Below are 12,876 nucleotides of genomic sequence, written 5' to 3'. Positions count from 1 at the left end.
CCATTCATAGGTGGTGGAAATGCTTGAAGTTCCTTCCAGTCCCACAGCTTTGCAGTACAAGTATTCATTTCTATCAGTTTCTCAGTTGGAGGGGGAGGACGGACTCCTGTGTGCTCAGCTTCTGCAGAATTTCAAACCCAATCTAGAGCATCTGGTCCAGGACACTATAGTTAATAAAGAGTTACGACCTGGGACTAAAAGAAAGGTAAAAATGATTAACAGAACCTCATTTTTTGGTGATCTTAATACATATGACCTCAAACAGATATTTGTCAGGTTTTTCCTTTTTTTTTGATCAGGCATGTGTGTATGGGTAAACTACATCTTTATCCTTTACATTTGTCTGAATAAAAATAATTCAAAAAATTATGTTCTGCACATTGAAAACAAAAATAACTTGATTTCTCGATTAACATATTCTTAAGGCAAAGGAAAAACGCTTAAAATGTTTCTTAAAAGTTGTGATTTTTCTTCATTATAAAAGCAACTAACACATTCATTTTCTTTTGTGTGGTGTTCTGTAGGGTTCTGGGGACCAATGTGAAACGGAGCCCAAAAAGCCCAAGAGGTCTGGAGAGATGTGTGCCTTCAACAAAGAACTGGCTCACTTGGTTGCGATATGCGATACCAATATGCCTTTTGTTGGTCTGCGAACAGAGGTGAGCCACGACGTTCTTATAGTTTGAAATGTTTTATTTTCGTTTTAAAATGTTTGTTTAGTTTCGCAGTTTTGTGCTTAAAGCTACATGTCTAAACTTTTAGCTATCCAACATGGAGATTCCAAGTCAAGGAGTCCAGGTGGAAGTAGACGGCAGTGGTCATGCCATCCGACTACTGAAGTAAATCACACAACATGCATTTCTGCTCTCAGAACTGTTTTTTAATATGTATTACAAGCTGTTAATGTTTGGTTTTTTTTGCAGGATTCCTCCCTGTAAAGGTGTTGGAGAGGAAACCCGGCGAGCCTTGGAGCGTTCCCTTCTTGACTGCACTTTCCGCCTGCAGGGCAGAAATAACCGCACTTGGGTGGCAGAACTGGTTCTCGCCGGCTGTCCTCTGAACAGTACAAATAGCAAAGAACAAGGTACTTGTGGTTTACAGCGTATTAAACGAGTAAACATTCATCATTAAGTAAAAAAAAACACTAAATTGCTAAGAATGACACCATTTGAACAATTTATGCAGGTGAAGTATTTACGTAATGGACTACCTTCTAAATAAATCGATGTTCTGTTTATTAGCTTCTACAAGACACGTGTACCTGACCTATGAAAACCCGCTGTCGGAGCCAGTGGGCGGGCGCAAAGTCGTGGAGATGTTCCTAAATGATTGGAATGCCATTAGCCAACTGTACCAGTGCGTGCTCAACTTTTCTTGTGTTCTGCCAGGTAAGGAAGGATCAAGTTCAGTGAATAAAGAGTAAATGCACAGAGCTCCTACAAACTTGAACCAATCAGAGGTGCAAATCCAAATAATAAGTTTTGGGGCATCCTGAGTAAAGTTTTAATAACTGGGTTTGTACTCATTACTCGTTTGATTGACTCACAAATTTAAACTACACATTTTTTAAGATTTTATTTGTCTGGTAACATATATTTGCAAAAAAAAACAAACGTAATTAATCAAAGTTTATATAACTAGATTAATGTTTTATAAAACTTTTAAACAGAAATTAGTCTAGAAAGTTTGTTCCTGTTCGGTTTGATCTCCGTCTGCGTCGTAGGCATTTATGAAATGTTCTCATTAAATACATCTGATGATGTTTCCGCAGAAATGCCCTCCTACCTGAACCTGTTCTCAGAGGTGCGACTGTACAATTACCGCAAACTAGTACTGTGCTACGGGTCCACAAAGGGAAGCTCTGTCACCATCCAGTGGAACTCCAGCAGCCAGCGGTTCCACCTCGCTCTGGGGACCGTGGGGCCCAACTCGGGTTGCTCCAACTGTCACAATATAATTCTGCACCAGCTCCAGGAGATGTTCAACAAGAGCCCAAATGTGATGCAGCTGCTGCAGGTACACGATCAAGTATTTCAATGCACACGTATGTCATTTCAGTTTGACCAGGTTAAGAAGTTAGATGTTTTTAAAAAGGCGCCCAACTTAAAATACATTCTTTAATTGTTTTCTGAATAAAGTCCACACTTTTATTTTAAAATCTTGAAAAGACCCGCTCCAGTAAAAAATGTGTTTTTTAACATGTTCTATTGGCATTTGATTAAGGACATATATAAAGAAAATTAAGCTAAAATTGCATTTCTGAGTATTTATTCAAATCATAGTGAATCTGGAGCTGACAAACAATGCAGTTTGAAAAAGATCTTATTTATGATGTAGAAAATACAATGTGCCACATGTTGGTATATATCAAAAACCTAAGAGAAAAATATTTTTTTATTTTTTTTGGAGGAGGGGGGGGTATTGCTAAACAATTATTGATTCGACTTTATTTTGTAGTGAAAATCTTTAATTTTTTTTTTATTCAATTCTATTCTCATACTTGAATAAGCTTTTAATAAGTAGTTCTGTGTTGTCTTTTTTCAAATTCCACTCAGGTGCTTTATGACACCCTGGCTCCTCTGAATGCAATCAACAAGCTCCCAACGGTGCCCATGCTGGGTCTGACCCAGCGCACCAACACGGCCAACCAGTGTTTCTCCATCCTGCCCCAGTCCCCCACACACATTCGACTGGCCTTTCGAAACATCTACTGCATCGACATTTACTGCCGCAGCCGGGGAGTGGTAGCTATCAGAGACGGAGCCTACAGTCTCTTTGACAACACTAAGATTGTTGAGGGATTTTACCCTGCTCCAGGACTCAAGGTAAACCAGAGCGACTACTGGACCTAGAAAAATACTTTAAATCAAGTTAAAAATATGTATTGCTCTTTTTTTCTCTTTTTTAGACTTTTCTGAACATGTTTGTGGACAGCAATCAAGATGCCCGCAGGCGTTCGGTTAATGAAGATGACAACCCTCCTTCTCCGGTGGGCGGGGACATGGACAGCCTGATAAACCAGCTGCAGGCTCCTCAACAGCCACAGAGCATGAGAGGGGCTGCAGGGGGCGTGTATCCTCCCCTCACGTCACCACCACCAAATTATCATGCCAACGTCACCCCCTCGCCCTCTATGATGCCCACCCAGTCGCCAGGTAACATATCCGTGTATATATATGCGAGGTACATTTGTGAGAGTGGTCATCCCATGAAAGTACCATGTTTTATATGAAACACTGTCATCATTTTTGCACCGATCACAGCCCCCCCGCTCAAGTGCGTGCTGTAATCTGTCTGCGGATGTGAGCCATGTGTGCCCTTCAAATTTTTTTATTTTAATCTTTTCTTTTTCCGCTCAACATCCACACACCTTGTAGCCTAAATAAGGAACAAAGCATGCGTTAAGTCATGCTCCTTCCATCCTCCATCTCAGCCCGCCAGCCAGTGACTAAAGCCCCTCCCGCCCGGCTTTAGCTCGCGGACACATGACTGAGTGCGAGCACGTGTGCAAAGGAGCACTTGTCATCCCTAGTCTGATGAGCCCTCTGATGTGTGTATGTGTGTGTACAGGGAACATCCATGCCTCTGGCTCCCCTAGTGGGGCTTTGAGGGCACCCTCTCCTTTTGGGCCCACACCGTCTCCGTCTTCCTTGGGCATAGCCATGGGCCAGACCAGTTTTGCCAGTCCCCACGGTAAGCAGCTGGGGGGCCATGAATGCTGGCCTGGTGTTAGCTCTCCTCCGCTAGGGACGGCTGGATCGGGCTGACATGAGCATCGTTAGGCCGTCATAGGACGCTGACATTAGCAAAGACTCAACAAATAGCTTCTAAAGAGTGGGCACACAGTGGTGTATTTCTCTTGGTTTTAGCTAAGCGCTTATTTAGGGTCTAATGACCAGCTCCCCTCCCCGTAGGTCCTCTGGATCCCAGCTCCCCGTACGCCATGGTGTCTCCCAGCCACAGGGGCCAGTGGCCAGGCTCGCCCCAAGTCTCGGGGCCCTCTCCTGGGGCAAGAATCCCCGGCATGTCCCCCGGTAATCCCTCCCTCCACTCACCGATTCCTGATCCGCATTCCCCTCGTGCTGGGACAAGTGAGTACTGCTCTCTCACACCAATTTCTTTTATTAAAGTTAAATATATTAACAATATGTTAATGTTTTAGTTTAACACAGGAGTCTGTCACCCACCATTGTGGCTCTTTAGGTTTAAAGAAAAATACTTTTATGCTAGTTTGGTCATATTGCTTTAGCTAATATAGCTTTGTCATCTATGTTTGGATTTTAACATGTCAAATAGCTGAGAAAAATTATGGGAAAAAAGTTAAATGTACTCATAGTGCTATGTTATTATTAAAATAAGCTTAAAGTCCCACTTTGATCATCTTTTGATCAATTTTAAAAGCGTTCCAATTGGTCTTTCAACTATAATGATGCTGTTTTAGCCAAAATTAAGAAAAAAATATTTTCAAAGAAATACTTTCTTTTCAGAGCGGCAGAAAAGTATTAGAAATTCATTAACTGGGTTGTGGGTTGGCAATGAGCAACCCCGCCCCATTTCCCCTCTCCTTGTTGCAGTGTGGAGCAGAGAGCTTGTTCCCATGTCACAAATGCGCCCTTTTTCCAACATTTTCTCTGTCTGCTCCCGATTCACAACAATTTAGATCACAAAACACACAAAATTGCAATTTTGAGCTTCATTTTGTTTATTTATGTCCTACATTATCAGAAAAATACCACAAGAACATGTTCAAAACACCAAAAACACCATTTTGGTTTCACATAATCTAGTTCCTTTTGACACAGGATGAATTTTTTTTAAATGAACTTTTATGTAATTGTTTCAAATGTACAATAAGTTAAAATTGTGATATAGCTATATAAAAATAACACTTTTATAATTTTTTAAAAGCTACATTTTATAAATGAATAGTTACAAAGACATAAACAAAGTATATTTTTCTACACGTTGAGGTGTGACTTTGGGTTTTAGTATGTAAGAAACTGATCTAAATGGCTCTTTTAGTGTTAACGGTTGCAGACCCCCTTGCTTAAAAAAATTATAATAACTCTTTCATTTCAGATTCATCCCCTGGTTATTAACAATCTAAAAAATACAACATTTTTTAAAATTATTTTTCTGTTGCTTCATATTATTTTTTTTGTTTGCATTTGTTGTTTAGGTTCCCAAATTATGCCTACTAGTATGCCTCCACCTCGTAAGCTACCTCAGCGTCCGTGGGCTGCCTCCATCCCCACCATCCTCACCCACAGTGCCTTACACGTTCTCTTGCTCCCGTCGCCCACTCCCTGCCTGGTACCTGGCCTGGCGGGGAGCTACCTCTGCTCGCCGCTGGAACGCTTTCTGGGATCAGTGATTATGAGACGGCACCTCCAGAGGATCATTCAGCAGGAAGCAAATGTGAGAGTCGTGCATCATCCTCGTCCACTTGGGATTCCTCCAATGTTAATAGATGCGACTGTTCTCTTCCAGTTAACTATTGTGAACTCTAATGAGCCGGGGGTCATCATGTTCAAGACCGACGTGCTCAAGTGCCGGGTGGCTCTCAACCCAAAGAACTACCAGACTCTGCAGCTCAAAGTTACCCCTGAAAACACGGGGCCGTGGTCCCAGGAGGAGCTTCAGGTGCTGGAGAGGTTCTTCGAGACGCGAGTAAGTGGAAGCGGTGGATTACTGCAGGGCACACATGAGGAAATCAATGAAAACTGGTCTAAATGTAAAACTTGTCTACTGGGTACCGCTTTGCTTTCAGGTTGCTGGTCCTCCCTTCAAATTCAACACCCTTAATGCCTTTACAAAGCTGTTGGGAGCCCCCACCAACATCCTCCGGGACTGTGTGCGCATCATGAAGCTGGAACTGGTGGGGAACCCTTTCAAAATAAAGCATTATTCTGATCAATGTTTGCTCACCTTTATTTCAAGGTGTCTTTCATGAGATTTGTGTGTTAAAAATGAACTTTTTTTTCTTTAGTTTCCTGATCAGGCTGCACAGCTCAAATGGAACGTCCAGTTTTGCCTCACCATTCCTCCCAGTGCTCCTCCCATCGCTCCTCCTGGAACCATCGCTGTGGTGCTTAAGTCAAAGATGCTGTTTTTTGTGAGTTACTGCTGTTATTTATCCTAAATTATGGTGTCAATTCAAAGTAAATTTGATGTGATAAAAGTTTTTTTGGCTCCACTCCAGCTGCAGCTAACCCAGCGTATCCCAGTGCCCCAGGATCCTGTGAGCATCATCGTTCCCATCGTGTACGACATGGCCACTGGTCTCACTCAGCAGGCTGACATCCCCAGGCAGCACAGCTCATCCGGGGCCGCAGCACTCATGGTCTCTAATATTCTAAAGAGGTTCAATGAGCTGCACCCCCCTAGGCAAGGTGAGACTGTGCTCTTCGTTAACGAACACTAAATAATTCATTCAAGTACAGTTCAACAACTGGAACGTTCTCCAGGAATGGTGGTGTTCCAGGAAGTCCTTTATTTTAATGAAGGAATATATTTTTAGAACACAAGTTGAATTAAAACAAAGATGGAGTATAAAATGATTATTTAATTTTGTGAAATTAATCACTTTTGTATTTTTTATAGCTTAAAATTAAGTTTTTTATTGCCATCTGTCATTTATTTAGTACGACAGAGTATTAGGACCAATTTACAAACCAAACGTTTATTTTTACATGACTTCAAATCACATATATTTACAAGAAAAAAAGTCAGAACTTTAAAATTACGAGAATTAAGTCGTACCCTATATTTAAAACTTTGAAAGTCATTGACTAAGTTTCAGACTTTTTTTCTTGTACATTTATGTTTTAAAGTCATAAATTTAATACTTTAAAAGTCATAAAAGTATGAGAAGAAAATCATAAACTTAGAAGGAAAACATGTCAAATGTGCAAGAAAAAAGTAAAAAATATAAGATGAAAAACACAGAAGTTCTGTTTATCAGAGCTGTGCTTGAAGATGAAAGACATGGAGCATTTTGTAAAGATTTATTTCCGGATTAGTTTAAAAAACAAAATATGATTTTAAGTGGAAACTATGTCCTAGAAAACAACACAGGTTTTTGATTTTGCCTAAAAATGGGGTAATGATGATTCAAAGACCAATAGATTAAAAGATGGTCAGAGTGGGACTTGATGCTTCTAACTGAACGACACTGCTAACTCTGCCCGTCTTGTTGTCTTCCAGGTGAATGTACCATATTTGCATCTGTTCATGAGCTAATGGCCAACCTCACTTTCCCCCCCGGCACTCGATGAAACCCGGAGCTACTGCTGTAAATGCTGTTCTTCACGTGGAGCATTTCTGAGCTAAAGAAGCAAAAACTGTGGTCCCACTCTGTCCAGTTTCTCTTCTCGTACGCTGCAAGGTTGTTCCCGATGTGAAGAGAAATGGTTTTTTGTTGTTTTAATAATATTTGTAGATGCACTCGTAAACCAGATCATCTATTGGAATTTAAGGTTGTTTACAAAAAAAATATGTACATTGCTGTATATTTTCTTGTGGAAAAGGGTTGAATAATTTTCATAAAGGCCTCCGTCATCTTTATTATGTTTCCTTTTGTTTTTATTGCCTGATATTTCTGTAGCATCAACAGATAGGATATTTGTCATTCTGGATTTGCTTTGTTTATATCTATATTTTTATTTTAGACTCCTACTTTCGATACTGTAAAACTGTGACAGACTTTATAAGCCAGTTGTATTTTACTGAGACCCACTTTGAGTCCTGTTTGAAGGATTTGAGAAATCTTGTCACTTCTAATAAAAAAAAAAAGCAACAGTTGTGTTTTAGGATTCTTTTTCTCAAAGAAAAACTATACTCGGTGTGGTTTTGTGTCCAATAAGCAACAGTTCTGTTGTTAATGTCAGGGGAGAATGGCCAGACTGGTTCCAGCTGATAGAAAGGCAACAGTAACTCAAATAGCCACTGGTTACAACCAAAGTCTGCAGACGTGCATCTCTGAACGCACCAACGATTAAAGCAAAAGATGGTCCATCCCGGTACTAGCAAGATAATAAAGTACCTGGTGAGTGACAAGTAAGTTTTGTGCATATGTAAACCAGACAGAGATGTGTAGTTTCTTGTATAAATAGGTCTTTTTTAACAGATCTTATGGGGGTGAGGTTGTGTAAAAAGAAGTGAGTGAATGTCAGATTTTAGGATATACAAGTTGTATCATTTACATTAAATATTTGCATTTATTTTGATGCCACATCATGCATTTTGTCATTTCTGTGGTAAATATTGTTCACGTCGACTACAAATATAATAGTCCCTGACCAGGTAAAAGAGCAGTAATTATGTAACATTTTAAAAATCCAGATCAGGCTCTCTGCTTAACGTTTTGAATAATTTTTTTCCTCTGCAGAAGTGGTTTTATTTATGAAACAGTTTTTAAAAAGTGAAAGTATGCATGAATTTGACAAACTATGTATTTCTTCTATTGGGTTACAAAATTATACTTTCAGGGGAAAAATACTAACAAGGATAGAGTATACTTTGAGCTAAAATGGGATGATTTTCCCTCAGAATCTCCTCTCACTGCAGTGTTTCCATTTCAGAGAAATAGCAACAATTCAGACTGAATTTAAGAAAGTCACATTTTGAGGGATTAAATTCGTTTTAAATAAATCTATATATATTTTAAATGTGATCCCCCTCCTCAACAAAACATGCTGCAGATTCCAAAGCTTGCAGGAATGAATGACCTAATCCTGTCCATGTGATGCTCCTGAAAACATGACATCACTGGGAAACGCTGTTCCTCCGTCTGCTGGGGTGGTGGCGGTGTTGGGGTTTGAGGGGCGGCCACTCTGCAAAACAAAGCCGTAAAAAGCTCGTTTGCTGGTTTGGACTGAAGACACTCGGAACTTTTCTCCAGCTGCGTGGACCTGAGGGACGCATTTTCACGAAGGGGCGCCAGATCGCCGCCATCGGGGAGGAGATTTCCGAATATCGCTGTTTTTGTTTCTCTTTTCCTTTTTGTTGCTGCAGCCAGAAACGATCCCCATTGTGGCATCAATGCAGTTCAAATAACAGAACATCCTTTTTTTCTGCACCTTCGGATCCGGATGCAGGCGCGCTGATCGCCGGGTCCATGGCGGTCAGCGCGTCGGAGCCTCTCTACCAGCCGTGCGTTTATCATGGGAGCTTCAGAGGTGAGTCCAAGACATTTTTGATCCTGATCAAATATATATATACAGTTTATGAGTTTTGCGCTTATGCATAGCCATGTTTTACTAAATGTGTGGGCTCAAATGGTTAAAATCCATGCGTTTGCATGTGTTCAGTGGAGCTGCAGGTGAAGAGACCCCTGATGCCGGTCCGGCTGAGTCCACAGCAGGTGGGCTTGGAGATGCTGTGCCTCTGCGGGCAGCTGGACCTCCTCATCAGGACGCAGACGCAGCAGGTGGGGTCACCTGATCAACACACCAGCTGATCATCTTATCACACCTGATCATCAAATCACACCTGATCATATTTGTCACACCTGATCATCATATGACACCTGATGACTTTATTACAACTGATCATCATACCACCCCTGATCATATTATCACACCTGATCACTATTTCACTCCTTATCCCCATGTCACACCTGATTACCAGATCACTCCTGATCACCACATCACCTGATCACACTTGTATAGCATTCATTTCTGTTCAGCTGTAAAGATCCTCAGAGACCCAGGAAAACTTCAGGCACCGTCAAACCCATAATCGTCTCCTTCCTTTTTTAGGAGAGCTTCAGCAGATACAGATTTACACTTTCATTAGAATAGTCTGCATGCATTAGGAACGTTATTTTAATGCCCAAAATGAATGTTTTCACACCCAAAAATGTGTAGGTTTTTATTTTTGACACGATCAACTGTTTTTGATTAAAAGCATGGAGCATGTTAGAAACGTACTTTTACTAATATTTTATCTAATACGCCACCAGCGGAAGGAAAAAAAAAAAAACGATTTCCAAACCCGAGCAGTTTATTTCACACATTTCTTCTCTTTTTCTGGATTTTGGCGGTACTGGGAATTGACGTTCACATGTATGTTTCACAGCATGATGTCATATTACATTTATCAAGTCCTGACTTTTGTATATGATTTTTTTTGTGTTTGTGTTTTAGTTCCAAGAGCAATTAGGAAAAGGGTGTAGCCCAGAGGAGTCAGACACTTTTCAAGCCCAAGGTACCAAAGGCAGCAACAGAATTGACCTGCAACATCTGTCTGTGCGTCTGATCTGATGTTCTTTGGTTCTCCTCATAAAGGATCAGAGATTCTTGACCAAATGCTCCAGTGCCTTGAACATCTACCAAAGCCTATGCCAGAGCTGGAGGTATTAACTGACAGAAGATAACCAGAGTTGAAAGATTGTCAGCATACATCAGGGGTCGACTGGTGTCTGTCTCCTCAGGACTACCTGGATGCTGTGGGACTGTCGGCCATGTTTCCTCGTGTGGAGGTGTTCCTCATTCAAGGCAGTGCAGTTGAGATGCTGGAGAGGCCGCAGATGGACGGTGAGATGCAGAGGAGACCTTTAAAAACACATCTCCTTCATATTGAGCAGAAGAAGGAAGATTGTTTTTTTTATTTTTAGTTAAAGTAAATAGGTAAAACTCTTTTTTTAAACGTAAAAACCTGTTTTTTAAAAGACCATCTCAGATGAAAATGGTCTTTTTAATATGGTCTTCTGGCATTGTTCTAGTGGTGGAGGACATATACAAAGAAAATTAAGCTTAAAATTGCATTTTTGAGTATACAGAGTAAATTCTTCTGATGCTTTAAACAGATATTTGTTCAAACTGTTTGATACTTGCAAAGTTTAAAAGCGTCTTTTTTAGAAATTCTTTTCCAGATTTAAGGTATTTATTTGTTTGCTCTAAACCTTTACAAGCTTTTCTCAAAATCAGCTATGATCTAGAGATATTGAAATTATTGTTAAAATGAGTTAAAATCATATTGGTGCAAACTCTTGATATCAGTAATAATAATAATAAAAAAACTTGATTTCATACTTAAAATTACTGAAATTGGACTGGTTCAGTGTTAAGGATGTTATTTTAAAGTTTTGACAAGTTAGACTTGCTTCATTGTAAATATTTTGAACACAAAAAATGTAAATGTATTCCCTAAGAATAAGTACTACTTTTAGAATTTATGATGATTTATTAAATTGGACCAAGCTGAACTGAGATGATATTCTCATTTAGGTCACATTTTATTTTATATTGAGTCATTTCCACATATTACACTATTTTTTGTGTTGCTGAAAACAAATGAACTGCAATTAATACAAAGAATTTGCTTAGAACAAGCAAAAGATACTTCTTTTTGGGTTGCTTAGCATTCAGTTTGAAGTTATACTGTCTAACATTTAGCATTTTTAACATTTTTTCCTTTTTCAAATGCTTGTGTGGAAATCTTTGTTTCTAGATATTAATACATTTTTACAAGGTTTATTAAGTAAAAATTAAAGATATTCTACTACTTTCTAGTGATTTTCTTTCCCCTATGTTTTGACTACCTCAATTTGCAGTGTGATTATTTGAAGGCGCGTGCACTACTTGTCTGATTCCTCTGTTGTAGAATACTTTGTACACATTGCCAAACTGAACCAGCTGCTGGTGCTCAGTCAACAGCTAGAAGAGGATATCAGACACCTTGGAAGTCATAAGTACATCCCTCACCAGCTCTCAGTCATATATGTAAGAGTAAATTTCCTCTTTCCTTTTTCTTCCCTCTACATTGCATTTTAAAGTTCAAGATCTGTTCATGTTCACAGCAAGTTCTAAGCTCCTTCAGGGGAATTACCGTCTTCTCAGAAATAAAGAAGAAAATTGAGGCAAACTTCAAACAGATGAAGCAGTCTCTAGTGGCAGAGGATGGCTGCAGGCACGAACCTCAGCTTGCAGCTCATTATATCCACTGGTGAGTTACAGTCACACGGTTAAATGAAAGAGGTGACTGATGCAGCCTGATAACCAGATCTGTTCTGTTCTTGTGCAGGATATTAGAAATCACTCAAAGCTTAACATCACTGGTTTTAGCGCTGCCAGATGAGCTGACGGAGGACCTTCATCCAGCCATCACCTTCATGTCCCAGTTCCTGTCCTGAGTCAGCATGGATGACATAATGCTTCTCAAGGGGAAGGACCCTTGTTTTGTTTGTTTGTTTTTTGCTGTTTTATAGCTGTTATTTTGATATAAGAACACTTTGCACAACTACAAGAAATGACATGAGAATGAAAGGGATTTAGTTTAATGTTTACGACAAATGCACCATTAACCCTAACCATACAAAGCAGCTCCACTCACTAATTTTTTTTATATCAGTATAAGCCAATACAAACTAACCCCTGAAAATAAGAATAATCAATAGTGGATTTAAAAAAAGTCTTCCAACACCATCTGATTGTCACTCACAGGTGCAGTTAGCTATAAATCTCAGAATTTGGGAGTTCAAAGTGCTGCAAAAGCTTCAAAATTGATGGTCCAATGCACCAGGAGGCAAGAACTCTGAATGATACTACATGGAAGTACATTATTATAGGAAAAAGAAGCAAGAATTTCTTTTTAAGGTGCTATTAATCTGATACAGCTGAGAAATGATGATGTTGAATTTCCTGCTTGTACTTTTTTTTGCTATAAATGTGACTTGTGATGAATCTAAGTTCTGGGAGTGAATGTGAAAACCCTTGCACTACTCTTTTAATCACTGTTATAAATAGAAAAAGAAAAAAAACAGGAAGTAAAATAATAAAATTGCAATGCAATGAGATTTTGTGCTCGTCTTTTTCCAACCTATTCTTCTACTTCTTGGAGCATTATTGTGTATGGTGAGTTTAAAATTCTTTT

At 39.6% G+C, this 12,876-nt stretch overlaps 2 protein-coding genes across 3 annotated transcripts in view; both read left to right on the top strand.

Annotated features, from left to right (window-relative positions):
* med14 (mediator complex subunit 14) overlaps positions 1 to 7,800 on the top strand; it is a gene marked incomplete in the record, with an annotated part of 15,982 nt that extends 8,182 nt beyond the window's left edge. The window contains 16 exon segments of one of the 2 annotated variants that reach the window (XM_024286768.2): positions 11 to 205; positions 525 to 659; positions 763 to 839; positions 924 to 1,084; positions 1,242 to 1,388; positions 1,772 to 2,016; positions 2,556 to 2,825; positions 2,909 to 3,155; positions 3,571 to 3,693; positions 3,915 to 4,091; positions 5,180 to 5,418; positions 5,491 to 5,670; positions 5,771 to 5,878; positions 5,990 to 6,115; positions 6,203 to 6,392; positions 7,207 to 7,800. In XM_024286768.2, the coding sequence (XP_024142536.1) occupies positions 11 to 205; positions 525 to 659; positions 763 to 839; positions 924 to 1,084; positions 1,242 to 1,388; positions 1,772 to 2,016; positions 2,556 to 2,825; positions 2,909 to 3,155; positions 3,571 to 3,693; positions 3,915 to 4,091; positions 5,180 to 5,418; positions 5,491 to 5,670; positions 5,771 to 5,878; positions 5,990 to 6,115; positions 6,203 to 6,392; positions 7,207 to 7,277 (2,691 nt within the window). 2 annotated transcript variants of the gene reach the window in all.
* A 934-nt stretch (positions 7,801 to 8,734) lies between these two features.
* Positions 8,735 to 12,799, top strand: si:ch211-218d20.15. The gene is made up of 8 exons (XM_024287237.2): positions 8,735 to 9,179; positions 9,312 to 9,430; positions 10,149 to 10,209; positions 10,290 to 10,357; positions 10,436 to 10,538; positions 11,608 to 11,726; positions 11,804 to 11,949; positions 12,028 to 12,799. Exons 1-8 carry the CDS (start codon positions 9,119 to 9,121, stop codon positions 12,134 to 12,136), a joined length of 786 nt encoding a protein of 261 aa, XP_024143005.1. The 5' UTR covers positions 8,735 to 9,118; the 3' UTR covers positions 12,137 to 12,799.
* Positions 12,800 to 12,876: the final 77 nt, after the last annotated feature.

The sequence above is a fragment of the Oryzias melastigma genome, linkage group LG21 (genome assembly GCF_002922805.2).
Source record: "Oryzias melastigma strain HK-1 linkage group LG21, ASM292280v2, whole genome shotgun sequence".
NCBI lineage: Eukaryota > Metazoa > Chordata > Actinopteri > Beloniformes > Adrianichthyidae > Oryzias > Oryzias melastigma.
Note: the sequence above shows the minus strand (reverse complement) of the source record. Positions and strands in the feature narration are given on the sequence as shown.